The sequence below is a fragment of the Symsagittifera roscoffensis genome, chromosome 2 (assembly GCF_963678635.1).
Source record: "Symsagittifera roscoffensis chromosome 2, txSymRosc1.1, whole genome shotgun sequence".
NCBI classification, from domain to species: domain Eukaryota; kingdom Metazoa; phylum Xenacoelomorpha; order Acoela; family Convolutidae; genus Symsagittifera; species Symsagittifera roscoffensis.
The window spans coordinates 2,852,069-2,867,888 of NC_087063.1; the positions used below are offsets into that span (position 1 = coordinate 2,852,069).

Below are 15,820 nucleotides of genomic sequence, written 5' to 3' on the forward strand. Positions count from 1 at the left end.
AAAACGATTGTTTGTTTATTTCCTAGGTTTTTAAATGACATAAGGTTTAGAATGACGGATGCAAAGGGTTGTTAAATGATTTCTATTTTCCTAAACTGTTAGTTCTTACGATTTTTTGGTTAGCTTAACCTGGGTCTGTTCGTTCAGGGTTGGAGAGAAAAGTATATCGATTCCGAAGAATGATTTTTTACTTTCTCGTGGCTAGTATAAGTTAAGGTGTTAACTTACTTAATCTTACTTAGGGGTAGTGATTGTGTTCAAGGGTTGGAGAATAGTAAATCGATCCACAAGGTTCAGGTATAATTAGAACGCGAGTAGTTCGTTAGATACTATTTTAAACTTACTAAGTCTAAGATTTATCCTGGGTCTGGTAAGAGGGGGGATCAAGTGAAGGATGAATAACCGAAGTTCTTCACTGTTTATCCTAATTTGAATGATTAGTTTTGTTTAAAAATTTCTATTAGTCTTAGGTCTTTAGAAAGGGTTGGGTAGTGAATCGACGTTTGAGGTCGTTAGACACTAATTAAGTGGGTGGGGGAGAACAAAGTTGTTCTGTTTGATCCAAGGATAAGCCTTGATGATCAAATTTGAAATTTAATTAAGTAGAAAATGATTTAAGATCCAAGGATAAGCCTTGATGATCTGGTTTTAAAATTAAGTGAATTTAAGTTTTAATAAAATTTTAATGTGTGTAAAGGAAAGATTTAGTGTTTTGATGATATTAGTGGGTTTATGATTGCTGTTATGTTTTAGATGATGGAGCTGGAACAACAGGATGATTTATGATTACTAACCATTTATTGTCATGCTACTAATTTTTATTTTTTATTTTTCAATAAATATTTTTCAAACATATTTTATATATTACTGCAGAGTTTTAGGAAAACGATCTTAGATCTTTTTATCAATCGTTATTGTATATTAATAATTTTGTTTAGCGCCTGAAATGATTTTGAAGATTGACTTCAAAATTTTATGTTTGCAAATGAAAATCTAAATTCATTGCTAGTAGTATTCTAAATACAAAAGTTTGTGTTGGCTTTTGCCGAACTATCATATAACTATATGGTAAGTTTCTACTTTGTCGTATGTCGTCTCTGGTTCGAGGTCTTCTTCCAATTCCGGGTAGTTCTGTTATGGTTCGGAATATTGGCTCTGATCTATTGAGTCGTAGAGACATTTCGATTAAATTATTGTCGTATAACATTTTGTAAATGTTTTTGTCTAATTTCTAATCTATTTTGGTTAATTCTAAGCTATTAAGGTCTTGTTCGAGACTTATGGTCGCACCAGATGAGTTAGGACCGAGTTGGTTAACTCATAGAGTAATTTCGGATAGGGTACACCGTCTGCTCGTCACGCTATCTTATTTTCGGCCGGATAGATTCGTGCAACTTCTTAGTCTAATACCGATCCTAATCTTACTCTTATACTATCTAGTCTCAGGTTGTTTAACTAGTCTCTGCTAGGCTCAATAGATCTAGGGTATACTGGTTTATTGCGGTTGCTGAAGTGCTCGGGAGAGTCCAACTAATTTCTAAGTTAAATTCAAATCTCTCTGGTGCTGAAATTACAAGTAACTTCAGCACTTACAAATAAGTGGGTTGTTAGTTAGATGGATCATGATTGGTTAATATTAAATACTTTACATTGGTAAAACATTTAATTTATCCAATCATAAAATATAGTTTAGATCAGGTTCCACTAGTATACAGCCTGAGCTAAATTAGAATTTGATTTTTCTCTCAAATTGGGTTGAATTTAGACAATAACTGATGGAGTCAAAACTTTCAGCAGAATTACTATATTCCTTTTTTGTGGTAAAATTTTGCACCACAATTTAGCAAAATGAATTTCAACATTTTAATTCTGCTGAAATACTCAGCAAGTTTTGTCTCCATCGTTTCTTGTCTGAAATCAACCCAAATTGAGAAACACGAACTTAAATTTCGAAACTTGTTCATTTTTATGTTCAATACAAAAAATAAATTAGGATATTTGAACTCACCCGTACAAACCAGAGTATTATTTGAGACCAAATCCTCAACTTTTTTGTTTCCAGCGGCAAAAGTTACGCTGTAAAGTTCTTCCGGTTGCAAATGACTCAAACTGATAGTAACAGACTTTCCATTGTTATCGGTGGAATATACTTCGACATTATCACTGCAGTTTTCACGAATTTTCACATTAACACAGCTCACTTTAAGAACTGACAGGTCAGGGTCAGATGAAGTCACGTTTGCTTGAAGTAAAACAAAATTCGAATCCTGGTAGATGGTTGAAATTCGCAGCTCTGAAGAATCTGAAACCAACGGAAATCACAAGCACGTCTGTAGATGAAGCTCAAATAAACCAGCATGTTATAAAAAAATTATGATCCACCGCTGGACCCCTTAGAATTAGTAGGAACACTTTATGCTCCGACTATTTAAAAGCTGTGGAGTTACTTTGTATTCGAGTGTATTTATTTTTGTTTTCTTTTCTTTTTTCTTTTTGTTTTCCACGCCAAATGAGGTACCCCAAAAAATCATTAATTTGGGTCGTCGAGTGATATATCATATTGAAACTTTCTCAGGCGTGGTATGAACGACAAATAAACACATCAATAAAATCTCTCAGTGTCAAGAAAACCAGTTTGAAATTTTGATTTTGAGCTTACTTCAAGCTGATAAGGTGAGCGTGCAGGCTTTAATTGTTTATTTATGCTTAGTTTAAGACCTTTTATTCGAGTAAATCAATTTTTAGCACCAATTTGTGTATCAAAAGCTTCAAAAATTTTTAAAAAAATCTGCAAAAAGTTTGAGAAAAAAATTGAAAACAACTTTTGACGATTTTTTTTGTTTTTCAATCTATTTTTTTTTATATTTTTTTTAATCCAATTTTTTTTATAATTGGCGTATTTTTGTATGACTGTCAAATAAGCTTATGTTCTATTTGTTGCTCAGGTCTTTTTTCTTATCACGCAGATAAAACGAGACATAGTAGAAAAAAGGCTATTTTTTTGCTAAGACTTTGATTGATCTATTCTGTGCTATTTGCACAGTAACCGGCAATCCTTTTTCAACTTATGGACTTGATGTAGAATTTAAAGCATCTACAATTGTCTATAAAACGAGGTACAATTCTAGAAATCACATGATGACGGGTATCATGGATGTGGTTGCATTGATACAGATATGCTAATTTTTACATAAAATCCCTCAAAAAATCTGAACAAGTAAATCTAAATCTAAGATTGCTGAAATAAAAAAAAAAGAATGTGAAAATTAATTTTGAAAGGCTAACCCAAAAAAATCAGAGTGTAATTTGCGAGTAAATCCTGATTTCTGAGGCTTCCCGCGGCGATAGTCACATTGTAAACATGTCCTTGTCGTAGATTACTCAAACTGATAATAGCTGACTGTCCACTATTGGAATAAACTTCAACATTGTCAATGCAGTTTTCTCTAGTGTTCACATTGAAGCACCTGACTCCTTGAAATGACACAGTAGGGTCAGATGAGTTCACATTTGCTTGCAGTAAAACAGAGCTCGAATCCTTGTAGATGGTTGAAATTCGCAGTTCTGCAGAATCTGAAACCAACAGAAATCAAGCGTTTGTAGACGAAGCTCATATAAAGCAGCATGCTATAAAAAAATTTTGTGATACACCATTGGACCCTTAGAATTACTAGGAACCAACGACAGGGGCATTTCAACACTTATTGCTTCGACCAATTGAAAATTTTGGAGTAACTTTGTAATGCCTTGTAAGTCGTGATTTGAAGTGTCAAGAAACCCAGTTTGAAAATTTTAATTTTGCTCAAAATTAGAGCAAACAAGGTGAACATGCAGGCTTAAAATAGCTTGTTTATGCTTGATTCAAGCCGTGAAAACTTAGCTTATCTTGAATGAAAAGTTTTATGAAAATTTTTTGAAAAGTTTTAACAATTTTTTTAGTCATTTTTCTATACAAAACTGCTTGTTAATTGGCGTGTTTTTCAATGAGTGACAAATAAGCCTATTTTTTCAGTTTTTTTTTTCACACCAACATATAAAAACTACACTATTTTGAAAACAAACTTTTGTATTATCTTAAGACTACGGTCGGACGATTTTGTGCTACTTTTACAGAAATCTGCTACCTTTTTTAACTTGTGGCTTTGATCTGTAACTTGAAGGATCTAATAAATTTTGTAGGAATCGAGGTACAGATTTTAAGAAAAAAACATCACATGAGTTGGGTATCAATGATGTGATAGTATTGATACAGATACCACCAAAATCAGAAGCTAATTTTCACCATATAATCCCTTAAAAGATTCTGATTAAGTAACCCTAAGGTTGCTGAATTAAATAAATTTGTTGAACTTGAAAGTTAAATTCAGATTAACCGACTAACCCATAGAAATCAAAGTGTATTTTGGGACTAAATCTTGATTCCTGAAGCTTCCTGCGGCGATAGTCACATTGTAAACCTGTCCCGGTCTTAGATCTCTCAAAAGGATAATAGCCGACTGTCCACTATTGGCATAAATTTCAGTCTTGTCGATGCAGTTTTCTCCGGTGTTCACTTTAAAGCACTTCACACTTTGCTTTGACAAGTCAAGTTTAGAACACACCGCATTTATTTCCAGCAAAACAGAGCTCGAATCCTGATAGATCTTTGAAAATCGTATTTCGGAAGAATCTGAAACCAACAGAAATCACGCGTTTGTAGACCTGTAGGGTCTTTAATTATACCCGTTTTGAACAATGTTGCCGCATCGTTGGTCACCTAGGGCTGAGAGACTTTCCATGGCTCTTTTAAGGCTAACCCGGACCCAGTAAATTTTCTAAAACAGATCTGAAATAATCTTTTCAAATCTAATTTCGGATCTGAAATTTAGTTTTTCTTGGTTATTTCAGATCTTAAAAATCAATGATTCGGTCTCATTTTTTGCTCTTTTTGATTTGTTTTAGCTTCTGCTAGCTACTTGCAGATACTCAGCAAAGTCTCACTTGGAGGCTGTCGAAATATGTTTCCCCAAGCATGAGGTAAACATTGAAAACACTTAAATTGCTCACGCAAATTAAAAATGTAATAGATTTTCTAACAGTTTTTGAAAACTTTTTAAAACAGTCATTACGAGACCAAACTGTGCACTGGATAGGCTCACTTTTTTGAGTCTGTACGTTCCTGGATTCCAGAGACCAGTCTTTAAACATGATAAAAATTTGTCGGAACGATCGAAAGAAAGTAAAGAACAAAAGAAGAACAAAAGGAGCGTCCTTGTTGTGGATTCAGCTTACAATGCACAAAATGCACAGTTTGGCCTCGTAATGGTTGAACAAAAAATTTAGATTGAAAAAAAATTTTTGTGAAAATATTCGGAAGCTTTTCTTACCGCTAGTTAACCTAAAGAAAATTGTGTATTGCAGAAACATCAAAAAACTCCATGTTTTGCTCGAAAGGCATAAATTATCATTTCACAAAGGATTTCTCAGAAATGATTCCATACATCACGAGACCAAACTGTGCATTTTGTGCATTGCAAGCGGAATCCACATCAAGGACGCTCCCTTTGTTCTTCTTTTGTTCTTTCATTTTCTTTGATCGTTCCGACAAAAATTTAACATGTTTAAAAATTTGTCTATGGAATCCAGGAACATACAAACACAAAATTGTGCGCCTATCCAGTGCTCAATTTGTCCTCGTAATGGATAGGAAATTTTGTTTTTCAAGGTTATTTCAGATCTGAAATTTTCCTAATCAGATCCAAACTTCAGATCTGAAATTTGTAAATTCTTATCAAGATCTGATATAAAGAATTTCAGATCTGAGAATCAATTTATGTAAGAAAAAAAATTTAAGATCTTGCACAGAAAATCCGCTGGATACGGGAATTAATTTATAGTTTTCATTCAAACAGAGCTTGTAAATCTATCTGAGAATACCATCTTGTAGTATCAGAATCTTGATAAAAAAATTGTCTTTTTTCTGAATTAATTTGTTTGAACAACTCTACTTAAAACAAACTATGAGACTTGGTATGATTGGCACACGCGCATTGATGCAAATATCAAATTCAAAGACTTTCATAAACAACATAGGAACATAGCTGAAAATTTGCGATAAGTATATTATGTATAATTTGAGAATACGATTGTTCTACTCACTTATACAAATCGGAGTGTCATTTGCGACCAAGTCCTGAGTCATATTATTTCCAGTGGTTATGGGGAGCTGTTCCAGTTGCTGCATGTCACTCGAACCGATAGCATCCGACTGTCCATTGTTCTTGGTTACATTGACATTACCCTTATCAGTGCAGTTTTCTCCCGTGCTTGCGTTAACACAATTCACTCGTTGCATTGACAAATCAAGGTCAGATGAAGTCACATTCTCTTGCGTTAAAACAGAGGTCGAGCCTTGGTACACACTTGAATTAAGGGCGTAAGCACATTCTAAATAAGCAAAAACTTCAAATCTGTGCATCAATCTCATATAAACCAGCACACTACGCAAAAAACCTGGAGATTAATTACTGGTTCCGCAGGATCAAAAACTGTTTTAGCACGGCCGGAACGTATTTCGAGCCCCGATGCGACAAACTGTAACAGGCGACAATTCGTAACAGGCAACAATTCGAAACAGGAGACAATTCGTAACAAGCGATAATTTGAAACAGCAGATTGAACGGGCAACACTGATTAGTCACACTCAATATTCCTCTCGTGCCGAAAGTAAGAGCAGCGGAGCAAAGCGGAGCAAGAGTAATTTTCTTGCCAATGTCTTGTTTAGAATTATCGCGTGCTACGAATTTGCGCATGTTACGAATTGTCACCTGGCGTGAATCGTCATACTGTTTCGAGCAGGGTCTTTGGCCAAGCAAAGTGGGACACATTTTTCTTTCGGCCGAGAAACTCGAAACTAACTTATTCGATTTAGTTGAGCCATTCACGTATCCAGGGGGTTTTTTCTCTGCAAGATCTGAAATGCTTTATTTCTGTCATTGGTTGATTCTCAGATCTGAAAATCTTTCTTTCATATCTGGATAAGAATTTGAAAATTTCAGATCTGAAACATGGATCTGATATAGAACATTTCAGATCTGTAATAAACTTGAAGAACAAAATTTTAGATCTGAATTTAGAATCGAGAAACATTTTGTTATTTATGCATTTTGGGCAAATATTTGAATTTTTTTAATTTTTGATGTTTCTGCAATACACACAATTTTGTTTAGATTAACCAGCGGTAGAAAACAATTCCGAATAATTTTTTTCACAAACATTTTTTCCGAACTAAATTTCTTGTTCAACTATGATGAAAAGTTTTCAAAAACTGTTAGAAGGCTTATCATTTTTTTTACTTTCTTGAGCTACTTATGAGTTTACAATGTTTATCTCAAGCTTGGGGTAAAATTTTTGGCAGTCTCTTGCTGGAACTTTGCTTACTAACTAACAGGAGCTAGTACAAGCTATCAAATACAAAAGTATCAAAAATAGCAAAACAATCATTGATTTTTCAGTCTGAAATAACCAAAAAAAACTAAAATTCAGATCTGAAATTGAGTTTTTCAAATCTCAAACAACTAAGAAAAACAAATTTTCAGATATGAAATTAGATCTGTAATATCCCATTTCTAATGTATCGAAGCGTTATTTTAACATTTAACAACCCATTTCAGATCTGAAATTTAGATCTGAAAAAGATTATTTCAGATCTTCGTTATAACATTTACCAGGTACGGGTTCGCAAATATGGACGGAACATTCGAAAAAGCTGAGATCCGTGACCCTAGAAGTTTCTCAGATTTTGATCAAAAGTTTAGTTTCTTTTCTGAAGTAAACAATTTGAACAAGACAAAATATTAAATTTTTTGGTTCCCATTCCCAGAGCTATTCATCTGGTAAGAATTGTTGTAGAAAAATTTTCCAAACTAAATTGATCTTTTTTTCATTCTTAAAGATTTAATTCGATGTGGTTTCTTCAGACAACAAGCAAAATGTTCGACTAACAACTATCACTGGAATTTTGTACAGTTTTTTTAGTACAATTATCACCATAAACTTATTTGACTTGCATAGCTCAAACAAAAACATGGCGCATTATATTTTCCAAACATCTGAACAGAAAATTAAAGAAATACTTCAGGGATTAGAAAACTGTAACATTAGTCTGAAACTCTACCAAAATATGCCTAGATGTCTCATCAGTAGAAAAATGATTTTTTTTTCTGAAAAAATGATAGACATTGATTGACTTCCTTGCGCGTTAGATGAAGATACCAAAAAGGTGACAGACAAATAAATCTGTTTAACCGTTTTTTATTGCTTCTTGATCAATTAGATCAAATATGTTGCTGCTTGCCAGCTCTTTTTAATACGAACCAAGGAATCGATCACAAGTCGGTTTTCAAAGTTTTCATTTTAAGCGATTGGTCACACCGCCATAAAGACCATGGCAAAAAATAACAAAACATGAAGGCGGGTTAATTTTTCTATCATCATTTCTTCTGCGAGTGTTCACGGTTTTGCTGCAATGGCTGGAAAACTAACCCTTTACATACATGATTTTTTCAGTCAGAATCATCCGTAGTAAATTAGGTTTTTAAAATTCTTGTTTTCCCCGAAAAATTGTATTTAAATTTTGATAAAGTCGCTCAATTTTGCAAAGTAGCAGTAGTTAATTTCGAAGGAGTACCTTTAAGTACTTTTTGGAAAACGTTGACCAAAAAGTTACAATTTTTTGGCGTGCGCTCCCTCAAAATTAATTTTTGTTGGTGCCAAAGGCGTCATTTTAGAAAATTTAGAAGCGGTCAGTCCAAAGTGGATGTAATCAAATAGTTTCTCTCTCGTTTCCTTCTGAATAGGTTTTGATTTCATCAAGTTTTCGTCAGTAAAATCTTTTTATTTTGCCATCACATTTTGCCAACTTGATTGCAACGCATTCTTTTTTTCTTTCGTGCAGGTAACTGAAAAAGAATTCAACAAGAAACTAGTTTTTACGCAAGATTTATCGCAAAAACGTGAAAAAGTTGGAAAACTCTCGCAGATCAATCGCAATTATGAAATAGCTTTTTGAGTAAAACAAAGTTGTAGAAAAAGGAAGACGAAAAAATGCGTCTAAGCTGGCACTCGACTCAAAATTATCCAAAAAATCATATGTTGAGTTAGCAAAAAAAAAAATTTCTAGGTTTTTTCGGATTGAAAAATTCTCGACTCGGGTCAAAATACCTCAAAATTTGAGCACGGCTCATTTCTTAAACTTTTTAGCTTTCAAAACTTTCTGGTGTCTGCTGATTTCAGTCGATCTATCAAAGAACATCCAGCCTGTCTACGATTAGTTCGTTTCTTTTGTTTGCGTGTGCTCGAGTCACAGTTGTTTAAATCAAAGCTATATTTTTTACTCCATGCTACTCTTAGTATCTTCAATTTCCACTTGGTACCACTACTGAAGCCAAAAATATGTTTGTTAGGCTTGTGTAGACCTGCCGGTAGATCTCAAAAAAATTGAAACCTCCTTGAGATATTTTACTTTATCTAATTTTTTGAAGTAGAGTCACAGGGCATAGAAGTTGCAAATCCTTGATTTCAACGGGCAAGCTAGATGAAACAATTTGGCAGTAGATAGTGAAAAAACAAATTGAAAAAGTTTATTTTTAAAACATTAAAAAAACAACATATCGTTTGTTTCAGAAGTGATATTGCTGCTGGAACATAGAAACCTGGACACATCGCAGGTGATTATATCAGAAAAATGCAGGAACCGTTCTTTTAATAGCCTTTTCTTATCATCAAGGCAAAATTATTTTATTAATGTTTTCAATTTTACGGGGCGACATTGAAAACCCAACAAAAAGATTTGCGCAACGTTTTTCCTGGAAGAAAATTGGCTGAAAAATTCTAAAAATTGGCTGAAAAATTCTGAAAAATTGAAAACTAACTCGTTTGAAGAAAATTTGAAGCAAAATTAACGCATTTTAGCTCCTAATTTACCTTTGAGTTAATTAAAAAATTGAGTTTCCTTATAAGCTCGAAAAAATATATATGCTTGAATTCAACCAAGAAAACTCAGTTTTGATCCGAATGAAAAGGTAGGCTTACTGTATTCTTCTGTTTGATTGAGTTTATTGATCTAACCAAGGAAAGGATCCTCCAGAACTGTGAACTAATATCGATTTTAAAGTTAACTCCATGAAATGAATCGATTAAAATGTAGGCCATTTTCTACGTTAGTTTTGTCCATACTTTCTTAAAGTTTAAGTTCTGTCAAGTCGTTATTTGATAAGTTAAACTGATAAGTTTAACTTATGTTTCCATCTATCAGAGCAAGCATATAAATTTTGCAAATTGTCGAGAAATTCACATTGATTTTTTTAGTTCATCAAAATTTTTGCTATTGCGTGTTCAATGTCCTCAAGTATATTATCAATAGGTTTTTTCAATTAACCCTTTTTTGACGCCGGAACAAGTAACTTTCCCAAATAAACAAGTTTAGACTTTGAGTTCAAACTACTTGCTAACATGTTTCCACAGAGAGAACACCTCCAAAACTGATTGTTGTATACTGGTTTTTTTCAGCTTTTGCGATCTGGCTAGCTCCATGCTTTTTGATTGAAAAAATTTGCAAATTCTTTGTACCGGGCCCTAGATGCGGGGTATTTCTAGATACAATGCGCCTGTGTAATGGGCAATAATGCTAACTTGAAGCTTCGTTCAGAACTAACCTGCATTGAGACTCAGAGCGTAAAGATATACGAAAACAATAGACGTCGCCAGGTGTACCATCTCTTTTTTGAGATCCAAAGTACAATTACAAAAAATTATACTAGCACAAAATTGACGCAAACTCAAGTTTTTATTCTTCTATATTTCCAATTCAATGACCTTTTTGGACAAAAATTACTCCAAAGCTTACAAAAACTTCTACAAGGACCGACTGTAATTCATCTAAGCTACCCCGGGTTGACCAAAATGTGCAACCATGCGTCGCACCATGCATGGTTCCATGGAAGCCATGGAAAATTGCCGACGTATTTTTATGTTAAAATAACACATTTTCCATGCATGACGCGACGTATGATTCCACTTTTTTTAAAGTATGGGGGACTTCAAATTGGACAATATTGATACTTTTACTAGGGCGGTTGATAAATTATATGTCACCATGGAAGCTTGCAATGTATGGGTACTATGGTATCATGCATGGCGCGACGTATGGTTACTATGGTACCATGCATGGCGCGACGTATGGATACCATGGAAACATATATGGCGCTACATATGATTAACAAAGAACCATATTTGGCGCGACATAGAAACTGAATAATCAAATAAATTCAATATTCTCGTGGGCATCCAAAAAGTGCTCTGAACGACCTCAAAGACGTTGGTAGTAAAAATCTTTTTTCCGCCATTCAGAGCAAAAATTTGGTTCCCAAGCAAAGCACATTATTATCTGATTTAAAAAGTTTTACCTGATGACACCGGAAAACATACCTGGTGATGGTTGAATAATTTTCATAAAACTGTCTAAAACAAAACAAGCATTTCAGAAATATGAAAGATTATCAAAACATAAATAAAAATAATTACCATCAACAAAAACAATTCAACAGAGGCAAAGCAGAGCTTCACATCACTTGCAAAACAACGAAATCGTCGCAAACTAAAAAACAGATTCTGCAAAAAAAATACAAGAAAAAATCCAACGAAAATTTTTTCAAGCGATCAAAAGTATAACCAACACAAAATGCAAACTTCGATCAAAATTTTGTTTAAAATGTTAACATGCACAAAAAATGTCTGTTGCAACAGGCCCAATAGATAAATAGGTCCAGCAGATGAATCTTCACAAAAACTAATCGGAGGTAAATTATCTTTTTAAAATTGAACTCAGAAAGTCGATATTTTATAAGTGCTGTAAGAAATTTTCGTTGAAAACTATAATTTCCACGAGCAAAAATTGACTGAACAAAAACCACGCCGAGCATAAATATTCCGTTTTCTTCAAAAGTCAGAACAACAACACGTTCAAATAGAGAATTTTGTTCACCAGGCAACTTTTCATTGCTTGTTGTCAAAATTTTATTAAACCGATTTTTGTAAGGAAAGTAACGGAATGTTTGTGCTGCAGGTGTTTTTTTCTTCAGACAATTTTCGTTTTTTTTAATCGAACCGTTTTTTATATCAATCAAAAATGTTGTTGTTCTGAGCCTGAATTCGAAAAAATAATTTATCTGTGATCTTTTTTCTAGAGTTATGGGGGTCTAAAAATTGATATTTTGGCCAATTTGGGAAAATTTACGTGCGATATAAATCGCGCTATTAACGCGTAAGCGGAGATTTATTCCGTCCTAAAAATCACTCATAATTGGTTGTAGGAAGCATATTTGCCATTATTTATTTGTTATTAAGAGCAAAATCTATCACTTTTCACTTATGGCGTTTGGGGGGATGATTTACACAAAAAATCTCAATTTAAAAAAATCTCGTTTTATTCATTACACTTATTTTTTCCATGTTATTATTGCTCGATAGACCGTAAAAGTCAGTCAGAAATTTCAAGGCTTCGCCCTGATACGAGCAGTCTTGCTACAGATTGTTCACCATGCCAAAATTTATTGAATTATAACAATTTCAAGGTAGGTTTTAAAATTGAAATTGAAAGGCGGGCAAGAGGAAAAGAGTCTGAAAAGAGTTGATTAAAAAGAGCAGTGTTTTTTGGTTTTGGCTCTTTTTTCTTTTTACATGCAAATTTGTGGATCACATTGTCCGATTGTTATGAAAATTCACATACAGACAAAAAAGGCCACAACAGACATATTTGTTCTTCATACTCAACCTCGTAATACCACTCGTTACACTAACATATTGAAGCTCGTGTGAGGTGGGGGGAAGGAAAAAAAGCGTTGGTTTTTATTGTTTTTTTATAAGCGTAAGCAGTATTCAAATCCAACAAAATGAGATGTGATTGCAAATGCAACGTTAGAATCCAGAAAAAGGGAGTTTACAAAGGCATATTGAAAACTTGATTATCTTATTAATTTATAAACATAGTTTCGAGGAGAGTCATTTGCTTGCGTTGCCATTTAGAAACAAGTTTCACAGCATTGGAAAGCAATGGACCTGGTCGTTTTCTATTTAAGAATCAGACAGCTTTTTAAAACAGAGAATCTCCCTGGCAATACAGATTGCGAACGCCGCTTGCGTACTCGGAACAATAAATGACGGCTCTTTTTCCTTTTCCCCCCACCTGCAAATTTTTATATTTGAAGTTACTAATCACTTAGCAAGCGATCAAAAGTATAACCAACACAAAATGCAAACTTCGATCAAAATTTCGTTTAAACAGTTAACATGCACAAAAAATAACTGTTGCAACAGGCCCAATAGATAAATAGGTCCAGCAGATGAATCTTAGGAAAAAATTTCACGAGAAAAAAGTCTATAAGACAATTGCAGTACCCTTGTTTATCACAAGAGTAACTATGGCAAGATTTTCAAAAATTTTTATATATTTGTCTTGGTTTCGTCTGAATTAAAGTTAATTTAAAGAAAACTGATCTAAGAAGACATATGAGTGCTAAATAAACATCGAAACAAAACTCGAAAGCGGTACCAAGCCTTGAGTGGTACTTTAGTATGTTTAACATTTCTTCCAAGTTGACCATTCTGTGAACAAAGTTATACATGGGAAAGAAGTCTGACACCTGAGAGCCAAATCTTCGCTGGTCGTAAGGTTAAAAAGAAAAAATAAGCTTTTAATTGATAGCAAAGGAACTCAGTATTTTGAGACCTTTCAAATGGAAAGAAAAAAATCTGTCAAAATTTTTCATTGCTCCGACTTTCGTAACCAAAGCAATGAAATATTTGTGCTCAGGGTGGGTTTTTTCTTCAGACATGTTTAGACTTTTTAACTAGCCATTTTTGACAGAGTTCTTTAATATCATTGAAAAGTATTGTTGTATTGAGCTGAAATTTGAAAAGATATTTCACCTGTGATCATTTTTCATAAAATTATGGGGTTTAAAGATTGCCATTTTGGCCAACCTGGCGAACGATATATTTCGCGCTATTAGCGCTATTAGAAATCGTTCCAAATTGATTAAACGAAGCTTTTTGCCGTAATTAATTTGTTACGAGGAGTGAAATCTATCCTTTTGTACTTCATATGGCGTGTGAAGGGTGATTTTCACAAAAAATCTCAATTTTTAGAAAACTCAAATTAAAATACTCAAAAAATTTATGTTGACCGAAAGAAAACTAAATTTTGACGTTTTTAATTGAGCTATTGTAAGCGAAGAGTGATAATGTGATCCGAAGGGGTCGCTGTACATGGTGGCGTAGTTTATGTAGTAGTCTGTGAGGGTGTGTGGGGCTAGTGCTGCTGTTGCCCCCGTGTGGGGTTCTGGGTGGGGACTACAGTGGTGCCGCCGAAGAGACTGTGGTGATGGTGGTGGGGGTAGGGAGTGATGAATGCGTAGGGCGTGGCGGAGGAATGCGATCCTGTTGTGTTAAGTCCCCCCACCAGTGTTCCCAGGGCACTCATCATCCCATACTCTTTCCCATCTCTCATTTCATTTGCATTTAATTCCGAGAATTTTCATTAGTGCCGTAAAATCACCTGTTGTTTTTTATCCCTGTAAAAAATCAACCCTAGAAAAGATACCATGGAAACACATATGACGCTACATATGATTAACAAAGAACCATATTTGACGCGACATAGAAACTGAATAATCAAATCAATTCAATTTTCTCGTGGGCATCCAAAAAGTGCTCTGAACGACCTCAAAGACGTTGGTAGTAAAAATCTTTTTTCCGCCGTTCAGAGCAAAAATTTGGTTCCTAAGCAAAGCACATTATTATTTGATGCAAAAAAATTTACCTGATGACACCGGAAAACATACCTGGTGATGATTGAATAAATTTCATAAAACTGTCTAAAACAAAACAAGCATTTCAGAAATATGAAAAATTATCAATACAAAAAACATCATGACCATCAAAAAAAAAATTAATTCAACGGAGGCAAAGCAGAGCTTCGCATCACTTGCGATACAAAGGAATCGTAGCATTGCAAGCTACTAAACATAAAACCTAGCCAACCAGCAGGAAAGGGATTGTGTTTCTTCGTCGCGCGCTACCCCCTTAAGATTAGTACATATTCGCTCCAATGGTGCCTTTTAGCGTTTTTTAAGAAAGTTATCCAGAGAAACGGAAAAAATCCAATTTTTGTGTATTCAGGACTACAGTATGCACGCAAAAAAAAATTAAATTTTGCATGCAAAAAAATTTGTTGGAAAGTGTTTGTTTGAGTACAAAATTCGGTTTGCAGTTGAAAAAAAAAAACAAAACAAAAATTTACTTTTTTTTGTCGCCATCAAAAAATGGTGGTCATACAATTTATATATACGGAAAGGTTGATTAATTTCTGCTTCTATTTATATATTGCAAAGAGACAGTTGGAAAAGACACAATGAACACCGAGGGACTGAAAAAAAATTGCTTTGTTTTTTTTTTGAAAAAACATCAATTTTCGAATTTCAAAAAAGATGGCTTCAAAGCTCTTTGAAGTTCGTGAAAAATTCAATATTGGCACATTTTCTTAATACAAATAAACAAAATTGAGAAGAACTGGACTAATAGGAAAAATTTTTACTGCGCTGCGAAATCTTTAAATTAAACTAGCGTGTAACGCACCTCAGGTCTTCGGATTTTTAACAACTCATTAAAAAACTGCAATATTGGAAAAAAAGATATGCATACCTTCCGTGTACTCAGACAGCACCCAAATTACAGGGTTCGTGATTTCACGTTTTCTACTGTTCTTTTTAATCAAGTTTAATCA

At 34.0% G+C, this 15,820-nt stretch overlaps 2 protein-coding genes across 2 annotated transcripts in view; one reads left to right on the top strand and one right to left on the bottom strand.

Annotated features, from left to right (window-relative positions):
- LOC134838970 (uncharacterized) overlaps positions 1 to 10,809 on the bottom strand; it is an 81,618-nt gene extending 70,809 nt beyond the window's left edge. Inside the window, exons 1-5 of the mRNA XM_063854342.1 lie at positions 10,695 to 10,809; positions 6,139 to 6,426; positions 4,382 to 4,669; positions 3,286 to 3,573; positions 2,009 to 2,302 (exon numbers count right to left, since the gene is read on the bottom strand). Of these exons, the coding sequence (XP_063710412.1) occupies positions 2,009 to 2,302; positions 3,286 to 3,573; positions 4,382 to 4,669; positions 6,139 to 6,426; positions 10,695 to 10,755 (1,219 nt within the window). The 5' untranslated portion in view covers positions 10,756 to 10,809. The remainder of the gene's footprint in view (positions 1 to 2,008; positions 2,303 to 3,285; positions 3,574 to 4,381; positions 4,670 to 6,138; positions 6,427 to 10,694) is intronic.
- LOC134839599 (cyclin-dependent kinase 10-like) overlaps positions 1 to 15,820 on the top strand; it is a 501,898-nt gene that overhangs the window by 285,911 nt on the left and 200,167 nt on the right. The window lies entirely within an intron of this gene.